This window comes from Bombina bombina, chromosome 11 (genome assembly GCF_027579735.1).
Source record: "Bombina bombina isolate aBomBom1 chromosome 11, aBomBom1.pri, whole genome shotgun sequence".
Classification (NCBI taxonomy): domain Eukaryota; kingdom Metazoa; phylum Chordata; class Amphibia; order Anura; family Bombinatoridae; genus Bombina; species Bombina bombina.
In genome coordinates, this window is record NC_069509.1 from 169,844,212 (window position 1) to 169,869,241 (window position 25,030).

Here is a 25,030-nt window from a genome sequence, read left to right on the forward strand (position 1 = left end):
TTGGGGCATGACCAGAGGCAGTGCAACATATCTGCCTTATCAGCACAGCATTTGAAGCACCTATAACTTGGCTCGTCACGTACCCATTTATTCATCCTTTCTGGAGTTAAATAAAAATTATTTAATAATTTCATGTGAGCTTCCCTCCAACCCGTCTTGGTTGTAGTTGCCTCACATAGACTTAGACTTTTCTTTATATCAGGTTCTTGTAAATTGGTGAAATATCTTTGAAAGGTCTCTTTAATTTGAGATAAATGTATATCCCCCAATTTAGAATATAAGGCCTCATACCAAAAAGTAATTGATCTAACACCAGCTTTATATAGTTTGAGACCTGGCTCTATCTCGTGTAAACTCCAATCTTGTATATCTGAACCCATTAATGATGTTATAAAACTTCTGGCCTGGAGGTAGGCAAAGAAATTATTTGAAGGAAGATTATATTTGTCTGATATCACGCTATACATTTGAATTATATTACTATCCAACCTAAGAAGCTGCGAGAAATATGTAATACCTTTAGTATGCCATTCTTTAAATATCCCATTATGTATACCTGGAGAAAATGCGGGGGTCCCAATAATGGGTAGAAACCGGGATTTCTGGTAGTCTACTCCCATCATCTTGCAGTATTTCTGCCAAGCTAATACAATATTTGAAAATGTAATTAATTGTTTAATATTAGAAGGTAGTTTGGCATGTACATGGTGCAGAGCTGCTTTCAAACTAAAGGGTGCGATTAAATCAGACTCCATGTCGAAATATGTGACATACTGTGCTTCCGTCAGCCAGTCTGCACCATATTTGGCCAACGTAACCCAATTGTAGTATCTTAAATTTGGTAACGCCATGCCACCAAATTTTTTAGGAATAGACAATTTCTCAATTGACAGGCGTGGTTTCTTATTACCCCAGATAAATGATGTGCATGCTCGGTTATATAGAACTATATCCTTTTTAAGAATAACCAGAGGTAAATTTTGTAGTAGAAATAGGATCCGAGGGAACAGGATTGTTTTAATCAACATAATTTTTCCTGAGAGAGATAGAAAAAGTATGTTCCACTTTTGGAATTCAACCTCTAGATTCGCAAACATTTTAGTATAATTTAGGCCATACCATTCCCCTGGGTCTCTGCCTATGAATACCCCGAGATAATTTATACTATCTACCTCCCTGAAAGGGTGAAGAGTATAGCTATATTTATTTTTGTTAATCCATAAGATCTCAGATTTCTGAGCATTAATCTTGTATCCAGTGAACTTACTAAAATGCATGATTATCTCCATACTTTTCGGAATATTTATACTGGAGTCCTTGATAAAAAGCATAATATCATCAGCATATAATGTTATGACTATATTCTGCTTGCCCAACTTAATACCCTCCATTTCTTTCCTGAGAAGTACAGCCAGTGGTTCAAGCGCGAGGTTAAAAAGTAAGGGGGATAGTGGACACCCCTGCCGGGTTCCTCTCTGCAGAGTTATATATGACGATAGTTCACCGTTAACTAAAAGTTGTGACCTAGGTTCCTTATATATTTAATTTAATTGTATCAACAAAATTACCCTGGAATCCAAATTGGGCAAGAGCAGTCAGCATATGGTCCCATATAATGGAATCAAACGCCTTTTCTGCGTCTATCGTTATCAAGGCCATGTCTGGCAAAGAATGAGAGCCTAAACTGTGGATTTTATTATAATAGTAATCAAGTAGAGTAAGGACTCTACGCATATTTTTTGCTGGGTTCCTCGACGGCATAAAACCTGTCTGGTCCGGGCTGATTAAATCTCCGATAACCAACTTCAATCTATTAGCTATGATGGACATGAATATTTTATAGTCTTGGTTAAGAAGGGATATGGGTCTATATGAACCCATATCCTCTGGAGGTTTCCCTTTCTTGTGGATTAATGAAACTATTGAATCTGTAAAATATAATGAATGTTTATTATTCTGTATATAGTACTTGTTGAACAAGCTACTTAACGTTTCTGCCACTTCCAATTTCATTATTTTATAATACTCTGCAGAGAGTCCGTCCGGACCTGGGGCTTTCCCTGCTTTAGTCTTCTCTATGGCCGTAATTATATCCACTGTAGTTATTTCTAAGTTTAGTTTGTCCAATGCGTCTTTATTAATTTTCGGTAATTTAACTTTCTTCCAAAAGTTCTGTTTTGCCATATTGTCTATTGTTCCCTGAGAGTAAATAGTCTGGTAATACTTAAAAAATGCTTCTCTAATTTCTGAGGCTTTTGTATAGGTCTCATTCTTATATTTTATTAAAGGGATCATGTTCCTACTCTTCCTAAATTTTCTAATTTTAACCAAATGTTTGGCCGAGATTCCTTGAAACCCCTGGAAATAGCTTCTAGATTTAATGTCTTCCAGTGCCCATTTATTGTTTAAAAAGGCCTCTCGTTCTGCTTTAGCCTGTGTATACTTATTCCATGTGTTATTGCAGGGGTTGTTTATATAGTTTCTATATGTATTTCACAGCTGATTAGATAGTTGGGTCTCTCTAGCTAGCTGTTTCCTCTTGAGATTTACCATTTATTTCTTAATATCCCCTCTTAAGACCGCTTTCCCTGCTTCCCAGAATATTTCTATCTTATGACTGTATGTATTATTCAAATTTTGATATTCTCTCCATCTCCCTCTTAACCAATTGCAGAAATAACTATTATTTATCATATATCCTGGGAAGCTAAATGTATTCGCATGCGGCCCTTCCTGCACATTCAATTTAAAGTTGATACTAATAATTGCATGATCTGATAACGTGAAATCATATATCTGAGATATAATATCTATCTTCAATAAATGCTCCTCTATTAAAAAGAGATCGATTCTAGAGAAGTTCCTATGTGATTTCGATTCACAGGAATATTCTCTCATGTCTGGATGTTGTGTTCTCCAGATGTCCTTTAATTTTAGTGATGCACAAAATTCTCTAAAAAATTTAGCCTCCTTCCTATATTTTGAAGCACTCTTTTGTCGAAACCTGTCTATTTCAGGATGTAGGACCATGTTGAAGTCTCCTGCTAATATTATGTTCTGCCCTAAGTAAGGAATTAATTTTTGCTTGATACTGCCCCAGAATTCCCTATCAAATTCGTTAGGCCCATAGACGTTGCAGATTGTCCATATTTTATGTGCTACTTCGATTTGAACAATCAAAAATCTGCCGGCTGTATCAATTTCTTTGCGTATTATGTTATATGTGATTTTTTTACTGAATATAATTGCGACCCCCCGCTTTCTACGTGTGCATGGTGTTGCTATTATTTCATTTACCCAATTCGCTCTAAGTTTTACTATCTCGTCTTCCTTTAGGTGTAGTTCCTGTAAAAGTATTATATCTGGATCTATTTTCTTAATTGATTTTAAAATACCTTTGCGCTTTGCTGGAGATGACACACCTCCAACATTCCAATAGATAAAATTTAAATTTCTACTCATCTTAGAATTATGATTATCTTACTTCTAAGCCAGCCCGCCTCAAGAGGGGTACCCGGGGGCGGGCGGGGAGAGAAAAAAAAAAAAAAAAAAAAAAAACCAAAAGGGAGGGAGGAGAGGAAAAGGAACGGGAAAAAAGGGGAACACCACAACATATAACAAATAAAACCTGCATCCATTCACTACCCAAGCTGACTCTATCTATGCAAGCTGGTAGTTTTCCTTCACTGCCACTCATTATATATCTCTTTGCTATCTTGATCCTTTGCTATCGTGATCCTATATTTACCTAGTTACACCTTAATATTCTTTGTTTTACAGTAAGTCTTAGCTTCTTCTGGGGTATTTAACAGATTTTGCCCTTCTTGCTCTTCTATAACTATCCTTGCCGGATACCTGAGGCTAGCCTTTATACCTGCTTTAATAAGGGCAGAGCAATATGGTGACATTTCTCTTCTTCTAGCTGTCGTATCGGTAGAAAAGTCCTGGAATAATAGAACTTGTGTACCTTCAATACTGAGTGATTTAATCTTTCGGTACTGCTGCATAACCCTGATTTTATCTTGGAAACACAGGTATTTGATAACTATCATTCTAGGGCGTTTTTTATTATCTGCATCTGACCTACTTGGGCCGACCCTATGTGCTCTTTCTACCGCAAGTTTATCTCCCTGTAATTCCACGCCTAATAGCGTGGGTAACCTGGTGGAGGCAAATTGTATCAGATCTGTAAATTCACTATTTTCTGGCAAGCCCACCACCCTCACATTGTTTCGGCGCGATCTATCTTCGAGATCGTCAACTTTATTTTGCAAAGTTTTAATGGTATCTGTGAGTTTTAGGTTATTTGTTTCCTGTACAGTATATAGATCTTCTAACTCTGATATTCGAGTCTCTGCCTCTGTCAGTCTACTGGAGAACTGTCTGATTTCCACCGTCAACCCAGCCAAATCTTTTTTCAATGACTCAAGTTGTGGTACAATCAGCTCTGTTAACTGATTATTCGTAATCTGTATGTCTGTGCTGGCGGTGGCCATCATGGACGTCTCCAGCAGGCTATCTGCTACTGCATCGTTCAAAGGCTTGTTGCCTTTCTTATCTCTCTTGACGGGCATAATTGGGGATCTTTGTTTCATATTAGTCATATATCTTTCCATGAAGTGTCGTGAGTAAAACGAAATTGCTACAAATGGTGAATCTTATATTTGCCTATATACCTATAAGCATGTATGTGCCCAAAATGTGGGTGAAAAGTGAGAGTGAGAGAGAGAAAAAAAAAAAAAAAAAATTCTTTTTTTTTTCCAAAAAAATATTGGAGGTTATGTGACCTCTATCTCAGAGTGCAAATTCAAAACGGCTCCTCCCCACGAAGCCGATACAATTTTAGACAATCTAGTGTGTATGTGTAAAAAAACAAAAACAGAAGTGCTTTACTTTTTAAGGGAATTATATGTTTTCACACCCCCATACCTATTATGCTAATTGTATTTATGCTTGTATCGTCAGATTGATATATTACTCTTTCAGAAACGAAAAACCAACAAACACAAAACCTCAACAGATCTGCTTTTGCAGTAGCATTTTCTAGTGAAAATCAGTAGTTGCCTACTCACACCTGGCGCTAGAATTAGGTATGACAGCTAATGCAGACAGCCACATATATGTAAAATCAATGGCAGAAACACAAAGCAGAAATATACAGGTAAACAAAAACAAATATATAACAGCAAGTCAGCTGGGTCAAAGTCCCCTGCCTCCTTGCATACACAATAAGGGAATATTCTGTGCTCAGACTGTGCCAATCTGCTCTTTGTCACTGCAGAACGATGCTCTCTTTCTCCAAGTGTCTTATTGCCTCTTGCTAGGGACCAAGAGGCAGATTTGCAGTAATCAAGGTATAGATAGATATAAATGGTTAGCGTCTCATGATATTTTTGGCAATATAGTCCTTTGACCCTTTATTTAAATCACAGATAGAGATGAAACCTATGTGTCCACCAGGTAGATTTTAAATCTGCACGCCTTTGCCTTTGCTGAATGGAGCTAACTAGGGTGTACCAGCAGCCAGACAAACAGAATAACAAGCCTTCAAAAATGTTAGAAGAAACAGTTGTTTGGCTTCCTTTAGCTTCTATAGGCCTCCCAGCTGCATTCTCAGTGGACCCTTAGTGTATGCACAACTTTCAGTTAGTTATACTGTAACTTTTGGGAGATATATAATAAAACCTTCTGAGATTGACAAGACGTAACAAAGTGTTCCCAGAGGCAAAGAAAACTTTATTCAAACAGCTGACAGTTAAAGTTGCCTTACTGCATATAGGCCTCCTCACCCATCGGTTAAACACCAGATCTTCGAATATGCCATTGCTTGTGTGCAAACAAAGATTGATCTTTAAATCATATATAGAGCCACAATATCTGTTATAGTCTTAGTACATCATATGTCTCCATATGTCTCCTTATGCCTCTCGGCTTGCGTGTGGCTTACAGTATACAGTGCTGGCTTCTATGCTGTTTTATAGTAAAATTGTACTTGCGGTTTTTCTGCCTCAGGGCATGCAGCTCATGTGTTCCGTCACCCTCACATGGACGTCGATCCAAACGAGACACCTCCCGTTCGCGCCAACCTCCCGTGGGGCCGACAATGAGTCAGATCCTGTTGAATTTCCCGCACTTGTCTCGCTTACGTTTTAGTAAGGACCTGGGCTGGAACCGGCACCTTCCTCCTCTAATGCTGCACCGCGTCAGCTGAAGGGGTTCCTCCACCAGCTTTTCCTCTGCCCGCAAGAGTAAGTGACTGGATGCGGTCAGTACCACCTGACCTTGGCGGTAAACGCTGCCTTCCATAGCGCTCCGTGAACTCTGTCACCCCTAGGCATCCACAATCATAGAGAAAGAGAGAGGCGCCTCATGGGACAGTATCGAAACAACCAAATCAGGTGTACAAAGGGACAGCCCGTAATGGGGTATACTCACAAGGAGAGCGGCATATAAGGATGCCTAGTAGAGCGGGACGGGACTACAAGTCGCCCGACAGACGTGCACAACAGTGCGTGGAGACGTCGGGTCACGGGGTCGGTTCAGCCAATCAGCGGCCAAGGAGAACCAGCATCGAACGTCACAGCTGTTCAAGGAGTAACCTATGCAAGGCTTGACGTATGATCGGCAGGTCATCAAACCAATCCGGATAATGAATCAGGATAATGAAGAGCAAGGAGTGATATGAATAAAAAAACTCGTATTTATTGAGTTAGTTAAAAACAATTAGCATACAGCAACGCGTTTCTCGACCTACGGGTCGTTTCATCAGGCTGATCACACACAATCATAGCTGCCAATGGGGACCAGGAGCTGGGGTGATGCAAAAACTCTCTGCTGCTTGGTGCGCAGAGCTCAGAGCGCGCGTGTGTTCTCTCACGCTCCTCCCCGGAAGTTTCAACCTTCAGACCAATTCTGGATTTAAAGATCCTAAACAAATTTCTCAGGGTACCATCGTTCAAAATGGAAACCATTCGAACGATTCTACCCACTATCCAGGAAGGTCAATTTATGACTACCGAGGATCTAAAGGATGCGTACCTACATATTCCTATCCACAAAGAACATCATCAGTTCCTGAGGTTCGCCTTTCTGGACAAACATTACCAGTTTGTGGCCCTCTCATTCGGATTAGCCACTGCTCCAAGGATTTTCACAAAGGTACTCTGGTCCCTTCTAGCGGTTCTAAGACCGAGGGGCATTGCAGTAGCACCATACTTGGACGACATTCTAATACAAGCGTCGTCCCTTTCAAAAGCAAAGGCTCATACAGACATCGTTCTGGCCTTTCTCAGATCTCACGGATGGAAGGTGAACATAGAAAAAAGTTCTCTGTCTCCGTCAACAAGAGTTCCCTTCTTGGGAACAATAATAGATTCCTTAGAAATGAGGATTTTTCTGACAGATGTCAGAAAGTCAAAACTTCTAAGCGCTTGTCAAGTTCTTCATTCTGTTCCACGTCCTTCCATAGCTCAGTGCATGGAAGTAGTAGGGTTGATGGTTGCAGCAATGGACATAGTTCCTTTTGTGCGAATTCATCTAAGACCATTACAACTGTGCATGCTGAAACAGTGGAATGGGGACTATACAGACTTGTCTCCAGTGATTCAAGTTGATCAGAAGACCAGAGATTCACTCCGTTGGTGGCTAACCCTGGGCCACCTGTCCCAGGGAATGAGCTTCCGCAGACCAGAGTGGGTCATTGTCACGACCGACGCCTGTCTAGTGGGCTGGGGCGCGGTCTGGGAATCCCTGAAAGCTCAGGGACTATGGTCTCGGGAAGAGTCTCTTCTCCCGATAAACATTCTGGAACTAAGAGCGATATTCAATGCTCTCAGGGCTTGGCCTCAGCTTGCAAAGGCCAGATTCATAAGATTCCAATCAGACAACATGACGACTGTTGAGTATATCAATCATCAGGGGGGAACAAGGAGTTCCCTGACGATGAAAGAAGTGACCAAAATAATACAATGGGCGGAGGATCACTCCTGCCATCTATCTGCGATCCACATCCCAGGTGTGGAAAACTGGAAAGCGGATTATCTGAGTCGTCAGACATTCCATCCGGGGGAGTGGGAACTCCACCCGGAGATCTTTGCCCAGTTGACTCACTTATGGGGCATTCCAGACATGGATCTGATGGCGTCTCGTCAGAACTTCAAGGTTCCTTGCTACGGGTCCAGATCCAGGGATCCCAAGGCGACTCTAGTGGATGCACTAGTAGCACCTTGGACCTTCAACCTAGCTTATGTGTTTCCACCGTTTCCTCTCATTCCCAGGCTGGTAGCCAGGATCAAACAGGAGAGGGCCTCGGTGATCTTGATAGCTCCTGCGGGGCCACGCAGGACTTGGTATGCAGACCTGCTGAATATGTCATCGGTTCCACCATGGAAGCTACCTTTGAGACAGGACCTTCTTGTTCAGGGTCCATTCGAACATCCAAATCTGGTCTCCCTCCAGCTGACAGCTTGGAGATTGATCACTTGATTCTATCAAAGCGTGGGTTTTCAGATTCTGTGATAGATACTCTGGTTCAGGCCAGAAAACCGGTAACTAGAAAGATTTACCATAAAATATGGAAAAGATATATCTGCTGGTGTGAATCCAAGGGATTCCCATGGAATAAGATAAGAATTCCTAAGATTCTTTCCTTTCTGCAAGAAGGTTTGGATAAAGGATTATCTGCGAGTTCTCTAAAGGGACAGATTTCTGCTTTATCTGTCTTACTACACAAACGACTGGCAGCTGTGCCAGATGTTCAAGCATTTGTTCAGGCTCTGGTTAGGATCAAGCTTGTTTACAGATCTTTGGATCCTCCCTGGAGTTTAAATCTAGTTCTTTCAGTTCTTCAAGGGGTTCCGTTTGAACCTCTACATTCCATAGATATTAAGTTGTTATCTTGGAAAGTTTTTGTTTTTGGTTGCTATTTCTTCTGCTAGAAGAGTTTCAGAGTTATCTGCTCTGCAGTGTTCTCCGCCCTATCTGGTGTTCCATGCAGATAAGGTGGTTTTGCGTACTAAGCCTGGTTTTCTTCCAAAGGTTGTTTCTAACAAAAATATTAACCAGGAGATAGTTGTACCTTCTTTGTGTCCGAATCCAGTTTCAAAGAAGGAACGTTTGTTACACAATTTGGACATAGTCCGTGCTCTAAAATTCTATTTAGAAGCTACAAAAGATTTCAGACAAACATCTTCTCTGTTTGTCGTCTATTCTGGTAAAAGGAGAGGTCAAAAAGCGACTTCTACCTCTTTCTTTTTGGCTTAAAAGCATTATCCGATTGGCTTACGAGACTGCCGGACGGCAGCCTCCTGAAAGAATCACAGCTCACTCCACTAGGGCTGTGGCTTCCACATGGGCCTTCAAGAACGAGGCTTCTGTTGATCAGATATGTAAGGCAGCGACTTGGTCTTCACTGCACACTTTTGCCAAATTTTACAAATTTGATACTTTTGCTTCTTCGGAGGCTATTTTTGGGAGAAAGGTTTTGCAAGCCGTGGTGCCTTCTGTTTAGGTAATCTGATTTGCTCCCTCCCTTCATCAGTGTCCTAAAGCTTTGGTATTGGTTCCCACAAGTAAGGATGACGCCGTGGACTGGACACACCAATGTTGGAGAAAACAGAATTTATGCTTACCTGATAAATTACTTTCTCCAACGGTGTGTCCGGTCCACGGCCCGCCCTGGTTTTTTAATCAGGTCTGATGAATTATTTTCTCTAACTACAGTCACCACGGTACCATATGGTTTCTCCGATTTTTTCCTCCTGTCCGTCGGTCGAATGACTGGGGTGGGCGGAGCCTAGGAGGGACTATATGGCCAGCTTTGCTGGGACTCTTTGCCATTTCCTGTTGGGGAAGAGATATTCCCACAAGTAAGGATGACGCCGTGGACCGGACACACCGTTGGAGAAAGTAATTTATCAGGTAAGCATAAATTCTGTTTTCATTCGTGAAAACTTACATTCACTTTAACCCTTTAAGGACACAGCTTTCAGTTTGCTTAATTGTTTTATGACGGAAAAATTCCGTCATATGTCCTTAAGAGGTTAAATATCGTTTAAAGTGTAATTCCTTTTCTACAGTACCGTCAGACACTGGTTCAGATGTTCTCTAAAGGCCACCGATTGCGCAGAAACATTATCCAGGCACGGATGAATCAGGAGCTTGGAGAGAATATTAGTAAACAGCAGCTGGACAAGGTGTTAAAGGTATGGAGCAAATAGAATGAAATCCCTTCTGTAAATACACACCTGACAAAACGTTTAATTAGCTTAACAGCTCAGTGAGGTGTTTACCACAGACCTGCTTTACAGGCTGTTAGTCATGTTGTGGGTGTGTTTCTATATAATAAGCAGTTAAACAGTTACCACATTTTTATAAGCAAATTTTGGAATGTTTTGCAGTCCAGGGACACAACCCTTAAAACTCTTGAGTATATTTATCCCCTTCACTTTTGCTAGTAAAGGACAGACGTAAATGAGCTGCTGTACTGGTCACTTCTGATAAATGCAGGATACATTTGGCCAACCAATAAGCAAGCGTAACCCAGGTTCTGAACCAAAAATGGACTGGGTCCTAAGCTTTACATTCCTGCTTTTTAAATAAAGATAGCAAGAGAATGAAGAAATTGATAATAGGATTAAATTAGAAAGTTGCTTAAAATTGCTGCGCTATCTAAATCATTAAAGACAATTTTTGGATTTAGTGTCACTTTAAACAAGGATATTTTTTTACTGTAGCTTTTAATGACTATATTGACAAATATATATATATATATATATATATATATATATATATATATATATATATATATATATATATATATATATATATATATATATATATATATATATATATATATATATATATATATATTTATATATATATTTTTTTTACACAAGAGCATACTTAGGTAGGTGCAGTAGAGTGTACTTAAATACACTCGCGCATATGCACAAATACACACAACACATTGTTACTGAGCCTACCTTAGTATGCTCTCATGGAAATGAGACAAAATTCAATAAAGTATGCCGAGAGAGGTAAATTCAAAAGTTGTTTTTTTATTGCATGCTCTAAGTTATGAAACTTTGAAGGGACATCATTAATCTGGTTTCTCTAAGATTTAAGAATCAAACCTTACTTACATTTAATTTCATACTTTATAAGTTGTTTCCTAAAACCAAACCCTCTGATACCGTCATTAAACCTTAGTGTCCAGCCCACTAACAGATTTTTTTTTTTTTTCTTTTCTTCTTCCTGCAGAGGTTGGGTGCTTCAGCCAATCAAAAGCTGAAACGATGTGCTAGTTGGGGTAAAGATGTGGGCTCACTGTACCTATACTAAAGGGGCGATTTATCAAGCTGAGGCGGACAGGGGCACACATACGTGCCCCCGTCCGCCGCAGCTTGCTCCTGGCGGGCTGAATTTCCCTGGCGGAATTCAGCATTGCACACGAGTGCTATTTTGCGCTCGCGTGCAATCCCACCCCCTGCCTGCGCACAGCCAATCACGTGAGGGCAGGAGCTGTCAATCTCCCCAGTCTGACTATACTAGGGAGATTTAAATTCACCATTTTAGAGGTGGTGAAAGGTTAGGAAAGCAGTGGTCTGATTACCGCTGCTTTTTAAATACGGTGTGCAGGTTCTCTTGTGAGAACCTGCAGTCGTATGGGGTGAAAGGCTTCCAAAGCCTTTGATAAATGGACCCCTAAGCCCCAGCACAAGTGACCAAATGATGTGCAGATATGGATTGAAAGGAGAATGAACTTGCATCTCTAGTCTCAGCCCGGCAGGACGTTACAGCTTCTGATTGGCTGTAAGAATCAGCTTCTGCAAGAGCAGAAAAAGAGGTTGCGGAGTGGGGAGACGCATAAAATGATGGTAAAGGGGGTTAGTTTTAGAAAATATTCCATTAAAGGGACAGTAAACCTTAAAAATAATGTTATATAATTCTGCACATAGTGCAGAATTATATAACATTATTTAGATGCTATAGCCATAAAAGCATTTTTTCCTTTTATATTTTGCTAAAATACGGCGCTTTTACAGACCCGCTCTCTGCTGAGCGGGTCTGTAATATTCAGTCAGCGCATCGGGCCAGCTGTATAGTCACAGCCTGGCCCGACCGCGCCATAAGACTAAGTGCAGCTCGCTCCTGTCACAGGAGCGAGCTGCACTTAGTGCTATGGCGCGGTCGGGCCAGGCTGTGACTATACAGCTGGCCCGATGCGCTGACTGAATATTACAGACCCGCTCAGCAGAGAGCGGGTCTGTAAAAGCGCCGTATTTTAGCAAAATATAAAAGGAAAAATGCTTTTATGGCTATAGCACCTAAATAATGTTATATAATTCTGCACTATGTGCAGAATTATATAACATTATTTTTAAGGTTTACTTACTGTCCCTTTAACATAACTTATTTTCTACAGGACAGAAAAGGCAAATTTATTTAAAGTTTATATTTTTTAAAGGGACAGACTTTGTGTCCCTTTTAATCTTGACGAGTTTTTAAGGAATCAATATACTGTATATAGACTCTATATGGCCTTTCCTTGGTTAAATAAGATTTTATTATTTCCTAGGACTGTTGTGTGTGTTACGGTGGAATGTGGTATCTTAAAGGAACAGTACAGTCTTGATAATACAGGAAAACTAGCAGAATGTCAAGAACACAGTGGTCTGTGTATGGACTGGCCAATGCCCGCGCAGGATTGTGAAGTACCAGCCCCGAGCACGATCACTTAACTCTATCAAGGTCACGGAACACGCGCACGTCTGCATGTGACGTTCCACTGCTCAGAGTTGCTCTATCAAGAAGATAATGTATTTTTGTTTTTAAATACTATATATTTTCTGTAGCCCTAATAATAATAAAAAAAATCTGTACACCCAGCAAGAGACAAGGGGGTGACAATTGTGCCAACAAGTCAGCAACACTATCACTTGTCCTTACTAGGTTTGGGGGGGAAGGGGGGTGGTGAGTTTATAGGATTCTATTAAAAAAAATATAATTTTACCAAGAATGCCCCATTTATCTACATCAAATATGATTTTCTAAAGCATATGAGGTAAATCCATATAATGGTCTATGTAGTGAACGAATTGTTTGAAAAGTATTTGTGTAGCGCAGTTTTATTTGACAGTTTTGTTTGCATTTAAAGGGACAGTCTACACCTTAGTCATCTTTAAAGTCTTACTTTAGAGTAAGCTGCAAACATCATCATACAGCCGTAACAGTAAAAACGTTGTTTTAAAATAATTGTTTCTGGCCACTTTAAAATGTCTCCCAAGCTCCGCCCATTGATGACATCATGATATGGGTTGCATCTATGCACTCTGCTGAATAGCATTGCCAGTCTGTTGAGCCCAGTTAGTGAGTCTTTTGTAACTAGTGAAGCCTTTAATGCATCCCAGATCGTGATGTCATCAGTAGGCGGAGCTTTGCAGCCATTGGCCAGAAACAATAGTCATTTTAAAATAACTTTTTTACTGTTCCTGCTGCATGATGTAGAGAGGGGTGCAAGAGGATATTTGCAGCTTAATCTAAAGTAAGACTTTAAGATGACTACGGTGTAGACTGTTCCTTTAACTCTGAGGGTGGGTATAAAAAAGTCCTTTAACACCTTATGTATGGATACTATATCAAATTTGAGTTCTGCTTTAAAATGCTCAGTAATAACACGTTTTTCTGCAACAGCCACTTTCAAAATGTGTTGTTTTTTTATATCCTTCTAGAGCGACTTTAACATGTTTAACATTTTGTTTATGGTGAAAAAAAAAGAAAAACTTGTCCTGATCAATTCTCAGTCTCCTATATAAAACTAAATGGCCTTTAGGAATGTTCCAATACGTAATTGCTGTTGATGGGCAAGTATAGTTGTCTAATTCATTTTGCATAAAGATGTACGTTACCAATACATACCAACATAAAGTCTAATCACAATATATATTTTAATTAAATGTGTAAAATATTACTGTTCTATTATGAATAACAATTCAGAATTCATTTTATATTATAAAGGATTGTTCATCTACCATGGATGAATTTTGTGGGTACCTAATATAAAGAGTTCATTTTATAGGTCTTCCACAGCTTTTTCCATTCATGTGTCTCTTTAAAAGAATTATACCAGAGAATACAGGACTGTTTTCAGCATCATGGGATATAAAATAACAAAATTCAGCATACATTAAATCTGATCCTATATAATTCTATAGCTGCTCTCGTATAGGAGAGGAATGTAAAATGTATAGAGTAGGAGCATCGTCTTCCGCGTGTTGTGACAGTCTGTTTTGAGGACCAATGCTTAAGAGAATTATCGCACAAAGGGGCTGTGTTTGGTTCACAAGACCTGCGCAAGACCAGGGTTGTACCACAAAAAGGTTTACAAAAGTATCATGGCTATAAAACTGCTTATTTTCCACCTTTTGGGTTTTGATATATTTTTGTGTTTTTTGCTTTGTTTTTTAGCCTTGAAATATAAGTGTTAGGGACTGGTGAGATTATACTTACTTGAATAAATAAATGTCACAGTAAATGGAAATTTGATAGAAATTTTATAGGACTGATATTATCCCCTCCCATTTAACCCTTTGTGTGCCATAAATAAATGAAAGGCAGGTGTTCAGCCTATTCAGAACATCGTCGTAATTTCCACCTAACCCAAACTAGGCACGTTATTTATTACCGGTTGAGGCCTTTACAGTATTGGGTATTGTCATAAAGAACTTTTGCAAAATAACGTTCCGCTCATTTATTTTCGCGTGTAATTTTCAAACTTTGTAAACTTTTTTTTTTTAATACCAGAAATAAACCGTTTCAATTAATATTTTGTTCTATACGTTTAAACCATCTTTAACATAATTTATAAACTGGAGAAACCTAATTTATGATAATGTATATACAATAAATAAATTTCTCTGAATTCTGATTGACCAAACTTGTTTTACTGTGAACTCTTTCTCAACAGACTTATTACAAATCTACAAGCTTAAATAATAAAATGTAGTGTATCTTGTCTTTACAGGGTCTAAGGATTCCTGCAGTGTGAAAACTGTAACAATATATTATATTGGTAACCTTTTTTTTATATAAAAAAAATTAATTATATTTTTAAACAATATTTATTGTCATCTTAGTATTTTTTTCTCTCTGAATAATAAAGGGATGGAAAGGTAAACACTGAAATGTGCATGAATGCATTTCATATTTAAATAGAAGCAGTTTTGCAATATACTTTCTTTCATAAAGGTGGAGAGAGTCCACAATCCATTACTCCTGGGAATATACTCTCCCACCACTAGGAGGAGGCAAAGATTCCCAAACCAAGAGCTCTAAATAACTCCTCCCACCTCTGGTAGTTAGTCTTATCTTTGCCTAAGCTGTAGGAAGGTGAAGATGTTCAGATTTAATTATTCATTGACAGCGGTTCTCAGATTGAAACAAGACCTCTTCCCCCTTACAGTACAGTAATTGTCAGAGGGAAGTTAAGGCGTACAGGTTGTGGCTCATTTTTTCTTTCCCATAAGATAATTTCTCTTTTCTTTTTAATGACACGATGAGTCTTAATTACTATTGGGAATACCACTCCTGCCCTGCAGGAGGCGGCAAAGAGCACCACAGCAAAGCTGTTAAATATTACTTCCCAACCCAGTCATTCTCTTTGCCTACGTTAGTGCTAGGTAGTGGTAAAGTTAGGTGTTGTGATTCTTCAATAAAGAGTTGATTATTTTTAAAGTGGTGCAAGATTGTGCTGCTTTGTCCTAGGGTGTAGCCGTAGTCCATATCAGTCTCTTCAGTAGAGCAGTGGTGGCTTTAGAGCAATGGGAACTTGTGGGACATAATTCTTACTGCGCCTCCCATGTTTTATGCTGCCCTAACTCCTAAAGCCTGAGTGACATTACTCAGTCTTTTATTTCTCCACAGGTCGATGTGAGGGAGAGGACCTCTCATACCTGGTGAGCTGCCTTGCTGTCAGGCAGAAGTACGAGGTAAGTGCTACTTTATTATTTTTGGGGCTGCAGGACACTCATAAACAAGTGAGCACGCTATTACAAACCTAATAGACAACATTAAGAGCTCAGAACTACAAAGGGGCACTTTATTGTTGGTGGGGCACTGTAAACTCTCCAAGACTGGAGAGGACTTTTGACAGCCTTAAAATGCAGGCACTGGGGCTGGGAGAGAAGCTTTACAAATGGCTCTGGTGGTTAAAATCTCCCGGCGGGTTAACTTAAGCAAGATGCCGACCGGGAGATTGTTTCTTTATGGTGACGCCCACAATGGGCGGATCATAACTGAGTTACGTGCCACTTGCATTGCGCCTCAGTGTGGGACACATTTATGATGAGAGATCATCAAGGTCTACCTAGAAACGCATGATCCGTGTCAAGCATGCATTTCTAGGACCGGACAACGACTGAATTCCTCTCCTGCTGAGTTCCGGATTGTCTTCTGAATTAATAGTGGGAAGATTAGCTCCAGTTTAGCGAGTCAGGTAGGCACCTCATCAAAGTTTCTGAGGTGTAGAGGTACTATATTGCTTTCAACTTGTTGATTTACTAATTTGACAGTAACGTTTTTTCACTTAAAATTTTTTCTTATAAATATGAGGTTTTTATTTGATAATTAAACCATTGTGAACCAGTATGGACCAAGGGGCCTTACAAAATGTAACTTGCTTCTTGTGTTTTGATGCCCATGTGGAACCACCAATCCCTTTCTGTTCCTCATGTATTGAGAGGACGTTAAGTTATAGGGATAAAATCTTTTCTGAGCCAACTTTTTCTAAATCGGATGTTGTCTAGGAGTCTGACGAGATTCAATATATGCCGCAGCTTTCTCCTCAAGCGTCCCAAATTTTACCGCCCTCACGTGCAGTGCCCTGCGCTTCCTCTCTAACTCCCGCTAGAGTTACTTTAAGGGACATCGCTTCTCTCATGTCTTCTACAATTTCAGATGCGTTGTTTGCTTTTCCAATGTTGCAGGGAAAGCGTAAGAGAAAAATCAGACATTTAGTAAGCGAGGTTTCTGACGCAGTTGTTGCTATTTCAGCTAAACCTTTGTGGAGACCCAATCAGTCTTGGAATAAAGGAAAACAATCCAAGAAGCCTGCTATTGAGTCGAAGACTGCATGAAGGGTCTGTCCCCGATCCGGGACCGGATCTTGTGGGGGGCAGACTTTCCTTTTTCGCTCAGGCTTTGGTTTGAGATGTCCAGGATCCCTGGGCAGTAAACATAGTGTCCCAGGGATACAAACTAGAGTTCAAAGGTTTTCCTCCCAGAGGCAGGTTTCTGCTTTCAAGATTATCTGTAGACCAGACAAAAAGAGAGGCATTCTTACATTGTGTAAGAGACCTCTCCGACCTGGGAGTGATAGTTCCTGTTCCGATACAGGAATAGGGTCAGGGTTTTTATTCCAATCTGTGGTTCCCAAAAAAGAAGGGAACCTTCAGGCAAATTTTAGATCTCAAGAGTCTAAACAAATTTCTCAGAGTACCGTCCTTCAAGATGGAAACTATTCGTTCCATTCTCCTATTGATCCAAGAGGGTCAATTTATGACAACAGTGGATTTAAAGGATGCGTACCTGCATGTTCCCATTCACAGGGATCATCACAAGTTCCTAAGGTTTGCTTTTCTAGACAAACACTTTCAATTTGTGGCTCTTCCCTTCGGTCTTGCCACAGCTCCCAGAATTGTCTTAAAGGTTCTGGGATCTCTGTTGGCGGTGCTTCGGTTATGGGGCATTGCAGTGGCGCCCTATCTTGACGATATCCTGGTCCAGGCACCATCCTTACAACAAGCAAGATCCCACACGGAAATGTTGTTATCCTTCCTGCGATCTCACGCAAGGCCGCAACTAGAAATTATGGGGCCCCTGACTTAACCATTGATTAGCCCCAACCCCCCCCCCCCCCCCTTTGACATGTGCAATTTTTGACCAAGTGACTAAAACGTATATGCACTTTATTCTTAAGTGTCTATTTAAACTTGGAAATGTTGTAAAGGTAGTAACATACAAACACACAGACACACTCATACACTGAAACACTCACACATAAGGAATCACATATAGACACTCTAGCAGACATGCAAAGAAACACACTCAGACAAAAACAGACACTCAGCACTTGTTTACATTGACCTGACAAGTAATGAGGTAAACTACAGTTTTGTAAAAAAAAAAAGAGATTTAGAAAACAAAATATGGGGTTCTGATGATCTTTTTGTAAAGGAAGATGCCAACTAAATGATGACAACAGCATCCAGTGGCTGAAAGGAAGGGCCCTGAACTGCCTAAACAATAATTTAAAGGTTAAATGGTGGATTGGTGACTTCCGGAAAGGTCTCAGTCTCAAAGTCTGTAAAAAGATGTGAATAATCAGTAGTAAGGTCAAAATGTCCTAAAAAGGAACAGACAATGGACACACACACACACACACACACACACACAAACTCAAACTTGCACATACACCCAAGGAAGCACTGACAGAGACAGCCTCAGAAAACACACAGAGACATCCATAGAAAACACACAAAGACATACACACACAGAGAGACAAACACATAAAACACACAAAGACATACATACACACACCCTCACTGAAACATCCACAGAAAACACACACCCTCACAAAGACATCCACAGAAAACACACACCCTCACAAAGACATCCACAGAAAACACATACATATACACACACACACACCCTCACAGATACATCCACAGAAACAGACATACACACCTACCCTCACAGAGGCATCCAGAGAAAATACACAAATACAAACATACACGCACCCTCACAGAGACACCCATAGAAAAAGCTCAGACATAGGCACACACCCTCACAGACATCCACAGAAAATGCACAAAGACATACACACCCACCCTCACAGAGAGACCCACAGGAAAAAAAAATACATACACACTCATAGAGACACAAACCAAAGCACAAAGACCAAACGCAGGCACCCACAAAAACACTCACAGGAGGAAACATTTATGCACCTTGCATCCCCTAAATCAACAGTGTGTGTGTGACATGCATGATAAAAAAAAATTGCAGAAATTAAGAGATCACTTTTTAAATAATCATATTTGTAAATGTGCAAACAAAAATAATTCTGTAAATTCAAAATTGTACATTAATGATCTGGGTAGATGGCTAGATGAATAAAAGTACTTTTAAAAGGTTGACATATGTTTGTTTGATTTTTCCGCAACCAAGAGCACCACTTCAAATATAGTGTACAAATGTTCCCATCTGTCAGCTGTACTTATGGATTTTGAAAATGCTGTACTCTATATGGTCTTGGTGGAACCATAAGCTGTGGTACTCATACCATTAGATCTGGTTAAATGCAGGATTTAGGTTTGTTGGTATGTATTTCAAAATTAAGTCAGCTGTAGTGTAAACTGAACAGTTTTAAGTTAAACTGTCTCATTTCAAACACTGAGCAATCTTAGTCTGAGAGTATAACATGTTATGCAGATGTAAAAATCTTAGATAAAATGCTTCCTTGCATCTGGAAAATCCTTGCATAAAGGGGCAGTAAACTGGAATGTGAGATTATATATATATATATGATTATATATATATATATATATATATATATATATATATATATATATATACATACATATCTGCCAAAAGAGCACCTACCATTTGTGTATTGAGGAGGAAACATTTCTGCATGGTTTTAAATATAGAATTTCTATAGCATTGTCAAATAATCATAAATACACTGCTGCAAAAAAGTGTTTTTATGGACCCCTGGCCCCACCATACAACTACTACCACACTGAAGTTACAATCCAAAATTGCACAAAGAAATAAAAAACATTTGCTAAGTAAGTCCTACCTCCTCTGCAAATTAAAGTGATCTGCCGTCTGACTCAGGCACACACTGCACAAACAAAGTGCCAAGTCTGTCTCTTACTGTGCATAGTGGTTTAGTGCACACTCAGAAATCCTCTCAAATGCTAATACTTTAGTCCTTGTAATAACATTTCCCATTATCAATTAGCACTCTGTTGTAGTACCCACTGGTGGCTGCCAAAATTTAAAAAAAAATAAAAAATTTTTTGTTGTTGTTCTTGCCTAATGGGGCCCCCTGGCAAGAGTCACCCCTGTCACCCCCTGATGACGGCCCTGAGATTCTCACGGGTGGAAGGTAAATTTGGAAAAGAGTTCCTTTGTCCCAAATACAAGGGTAACCTTCTTTGGAACAATAATAGATTCCCTATCAATGAAGATTTTTCTGACAGAAGTCAGGAAATCAAAGATTTTCGATACTTGTCTAGCCCTTCAGTGCACTCCTCGGCCATCAGTGGCTCAGTGCATGGAGGTAATCGGGCTGATGGTAGCGGCAATGGACATCATCCCTTTTGCTCGGTTCCATCTCAGACCTCTGCAGTTATCCATGCTCAGGCAATGGAACGGAGATTATGCCGATTTGTCTCAAATACTTCTGGAGCAGGAGACAAGGGATTCTCTTCCATGGTGGTTGTCTCGGGATCATCTCTCTCAGGGGACCTGCTTTCGCAGACCATCTTGGGTGATTGTGACAACAGACGCCAACCTTCTAGGTTGGGGAGCAGTCTGGGGCTCGCTCAGGGAGTTTGGACTCAGTCAGAGTCAGCTCTTCCTATAAACATTCTGGAACTGAGAGCGATCGTCAATGCTCTTCTGGCCTGGCCCCAGTTAGCCTCGGTCCAGTTTATCAGGTTCCAGTCGGACAACATAACTTCAGTGGCTTTCATCAATCAGGGAGGAACGAGGAGTTCCTTAGCGATGACACAGGTAACGAAGATAATCCAGTGGGCGGAAACCCACTCTTGCTTTCTGTTGGCGATCCACATCCCAGGGATGGACAACTTGGAGGCGGACTTCCTGAGCAGGCGCACCTTTCATCCAGGGGGGGTGGGCACTCCATCCGGAAGTGTTTTCCAGCCTGATTCTCAAATGGGGTCAGCCGGAATTGGATCTCATGGTATCTCGACAGAATGCCAAGCTTCTGAGGTACGGGTTGAGGTCCAGGGACCCTCAGGCGGTACTAATAGACACCCTAGTGGTACCTTGGAACTTCAGTCTAGCATACCCATTTCCTCTGTTTGCTCTTCTTCCTCGGGTTATTGCTTGAATCAAGCAGGAGAGGGCCTCGGTGATCCTCATTGCACCGGCCTGGCCTCGCAGAATTTGGTATGCAGATCTGGTGGACATGTCATCTCTGCCACCTTGGAGGCTTCCGTTAAGGAAGGAGCTTCTAATTCAAGGGCCCTTCCTCCACCCAAATCTAGTTTCTCTGAAGCTGACTGCTTGGAGATTGAACGCTTAATCTTATCCAAGTGGGGGTTTTCTGATTCGGTCATAGAGACCATGATTCAGGCTCGTAAGCCTGTAACTAGAAAGATTTACCATATGATATGGTGTAAATATCTCTATTGGTGTGAATCCAAGGGCTACTCATGGAGTAGAGTTAGGATTCCCAGAATTTTATCTTTTCTTTAAGGTTTGGAGAAGTGTTTATCGACAAGTTCCCTAAAGGGTCAAATTTCTGCCTTATCTATTTTGTTACATAAACGTCTGGCAGATATTCCAGATGTGCAATCTTTTTGTCAGGCATTGGTCCGGATCAGGCCTGTGTTCAAGCTAGTTACTTCTCCATGGAGTCTTAATTTGGTTCTCAAGGGGCTGTTTCAGCCTATGCATTCCTTAGATATTAAGTTGTTATCTTGGAAAGTTTTATTTCTTGTTGCTATTTCTTCTGCTCGTAGAGTGTCGGAGCTCTCGGCGTTGCAGTATGAGTCCCCTTACCTTATTTTTCATTCTGATTAGGAAGAAAACCTAATTTAGTACGTAAAACTACCTTAAGTTGTTTCTGATCGGAACATTAATTAGGAGATTGTTGTTCCTTCCTTTTGCCCTAATCCTACTTCTCAGAAGGAACGGCTTCTGCACAATTTGGACGTGGTTCGTGCTTTAAAGTTTTACCTGCAGGCGATTAAAGGGACAGTCAAGTAAAAAAAAAAACTTTCATTTTTCAAATAGGGCATGCAATTTTAAACAACTTTCCAATTTACTTTTATCAACTATTTTGCTTTGTTCTCTTGGTATTCTAGTTGAAAGCAAACCTAGGAAGGCACATATGATAATTTATAAACCCTTGAAGGCAGCCTCTATTTTATTTACTTTTCACAACAGGGGAGAGCAAGCTCATGTAGGCCATATAGATAGCATTGTGATCACGCCCGTGGCTAGTGGCAGACACTGCACTAATTGGCTAAAATACAAGTCAATAGATAATAACTAAAAGTCATGTGATTAGGGGCGGTCAGAAGATGCTTAGATACAAGTTAGTCACAGAAGTAAAAAGTGTATTAATATAACAGTGTTGGTTTTGCAAAACTGGGGAATGGGTAATAAAGGGATTATCTATCTTTTAAAACAATAACAATTCTGGTGTTGACTGTCCCTTTAAGGATTTTCGTCAGTCTTCTGCTTTGTTTGTGTTTTTCTCAGGAAAACGTAAGGGACATAAAGCTATGTCTGCTTCTCTTTCTTTTTGGTTGAAGAGTATAATAAGTTTTGCATATGAGACTGCTGGACAGCAGCCTCCAGAGAGGGTTACGGCTCATTCCACGAGGGGAGTTGCTTCCTCATGGGCATTCAAAAATGAAGCTTCTGTGAAACAGATTTGCAAAGCTGCAACTTGGTCCTCTCTTCACACTTTTTCCAAATTCGATACTTTTGCCTTGGCTGAGGCCGCTTTTGGGAGAAAGGTTCTTCAAGCAGTGGTGCCTTCCGTTTAGGTTCCCTGTCTTGTCCCTCCCGTATCATCTGTGTACTCTAGTTTGGGTATTGATTCCCAATAGTAATTAAGATGATCTGTGGACTCACAGTGGCATTAAAAATAAAATGTATGCTTACCTGATAAATGTATTTATTTTTTGACACGAGTCCATGGCTCGCCCTGTTTTTAAAAGACAGGTTATTGGTTATTATAAACTTCAGACACCTCTGCACCTTGTTACTTCCTTTCTCTCCTTGACTTTGGTCGAATGACTGAGTTGGGAGGGAAGGGAGGTGATATTTAACAGCGTTGCTGTGGTGCTCTTTGCCGCCTCCTGCAGGGCAGGAGAGGTATTCCCAATAGTAATTAAAGGGCCACTGTAAGTAAATATTTTCTATGCCTGTTACTAACTAACTACCCCAAATACGCTTTTTATCAATAGCATTTCATTAACATATCTCTACCGTATATCAGAAATCTTGTCTGCAAATTTAATTGTTTTCCAAACCCACTCCGTGGGTATCCTTTGCTCTGTACCAATCCGTTTACAATACCTAGGTTTCAAAATGGCGCTTTAAACACAAAGTTATTGGTTTAAGTATTTTGAACATGCAGTGCTGAAAATAGTGGGCAGGATAACGTGACATCATCGGCGAATAAAAGATATAACTTTTAGAACGTTATGAAACTTCGTTTGGAGAAAATATAGGTCAGTAGGTTTTAATTAATGTTTATTAACTTTAATATGTTAGTTGTTTAGCTTAAAAATTATAACAGAAAGTAATCCTTTAAGATGATCCGTGGACTCATTGTGTCAAAAAAGAAATAAATTTATCAGGTAAGCATACATTTTCTTTTTCAGCAGCATACACCCATATCCTGTTAGTGCCCCGTGCACCGGTATTCAAACATATAACCTCAGAGAGTTAGCATTGGCTTGTATGACACAAATTGAGTCTTCACACCACCACTAGTTTTCTGATCTTAAACACTGGTGTACGGGCCGTCATAGCATATCTGGGTATGCCGCTGAAAAACAGGAATGGCTGTTACTAGAAGCATTTTTGCTGATGGAATTATTGTAATGCATCATGCACATTTCAATTTGATCTTTCCTATCCCTTTTTTTTTTTTTAAAAAGGCAATAAAATAAAGTGTATAATTAGACCTCATTTGTACAGTTCACCTGAGTTGTTCAGTTATATATTATGTACTTATATTTCTTAAACCCCGGAGGGAATCCCATCTGGCTCTGTCACTTAGGAAGATATTTATTTTGTCATATAAATGTGTCAGTCTATTTGCTGATAGTGATCACACTACCACAGTAAATAAATGTACTAAATGTCTTCCTTCTGTGTCAAATAAAATATTAATTCTCTTTCTATAGACTGTGTATATTTGTCCGTTTTCTTAAGGTTACGTTTCTCACAGAATTCAAATTAAAATGGCATTAAAGGACCAGTAAACACAGTAGATTTGCATAATCAACAAATGCAAGATAAGACAATACAACAGCATTTACTCTAAATTTCAAATGAGTAGTAGATTTTTTTCTAACACATTTCAAAGTTATGTATATTTCCACTCCCCCTGTACCATGTGATAGCAATCAGCCAATCACAAATGCATATACGTATAGTCTGAGTTCTTGCACATGCTCAGTAGGAGCTGGTGACTCAAAAAAAATGTAAATATAAAAGACTGTGCACATTTTTTTTAATGGAAGTAAATTGGAAAGTTGTTTAAAATTACATGCTGTATCTGAATCATGAAAATGTAATAAAACCTGAGTGTCCCTTTAAGCACTAAATAAATACTAGCTATATTAAAGGGACAGTAAAGTCAAAATTAAACTTGAATGATTCAGACAGAACATTCAATTTTAAACCACTTTCCAATTGACTTACATGATCAAATTTGCTTCATTCTCTTGGTATCCTTTGTTGAAAAGCATACATAGGTAAGCTTGGGAGCAAGCTGCAATTGGTGGCTGCACATGTCTTGCTCTTGACTCACCTGATGCAGCTAGCTCCATGTACTGCATTGCAGCTCCTTTAACAAAGGATGCCAAGAGAATTAAGATAAATTAGTAAGTTATTTAAAATTGTATGTTCTTTCTGAATCATAAATACATTTTGTTTCATGTCCCTTTAAGGTATTCAAAAAGCAAAGATTAGTCTAATAATTATATGCAGATGCATTTTTTTTTAAATTAGTTTAAATATTGATGATATTACA

General features: G+C 39.7%; 1 protein-coding gene across 2 annotated transcripts in view; it reads left to right on the plus strand.

Annotated features, from left to right (window-relative positions):
- POLR3E (RNA polymerase III subunit E) overlaps positions 1 to 24,178 on the plus strand; it is an 89,023-nt gene extending 64,845 nt beyond the window's left edge. For both annotated transcript variants that reach the window (XM_053694675.1, XM_053694676.1), the window contains 2 exons: positions 10,077 to 10,202; positions 12,578 to 24,178. In XM_053694675.1, the coding sequence (XP_053550650.1) occupies positions 10,077 to 10,202; positions 12,578 to 12,634 (183 nt within the window). In that variant the 3' untranslated portion in view covers positions 12,635 to 24,178. The remainder of the gene's footprint in view (positions 1 to 10,076; positions 10,203 to 12,577) is intronic.
- Positions 24,179 to 25,030: the final 852 nt, after the last annotated feature.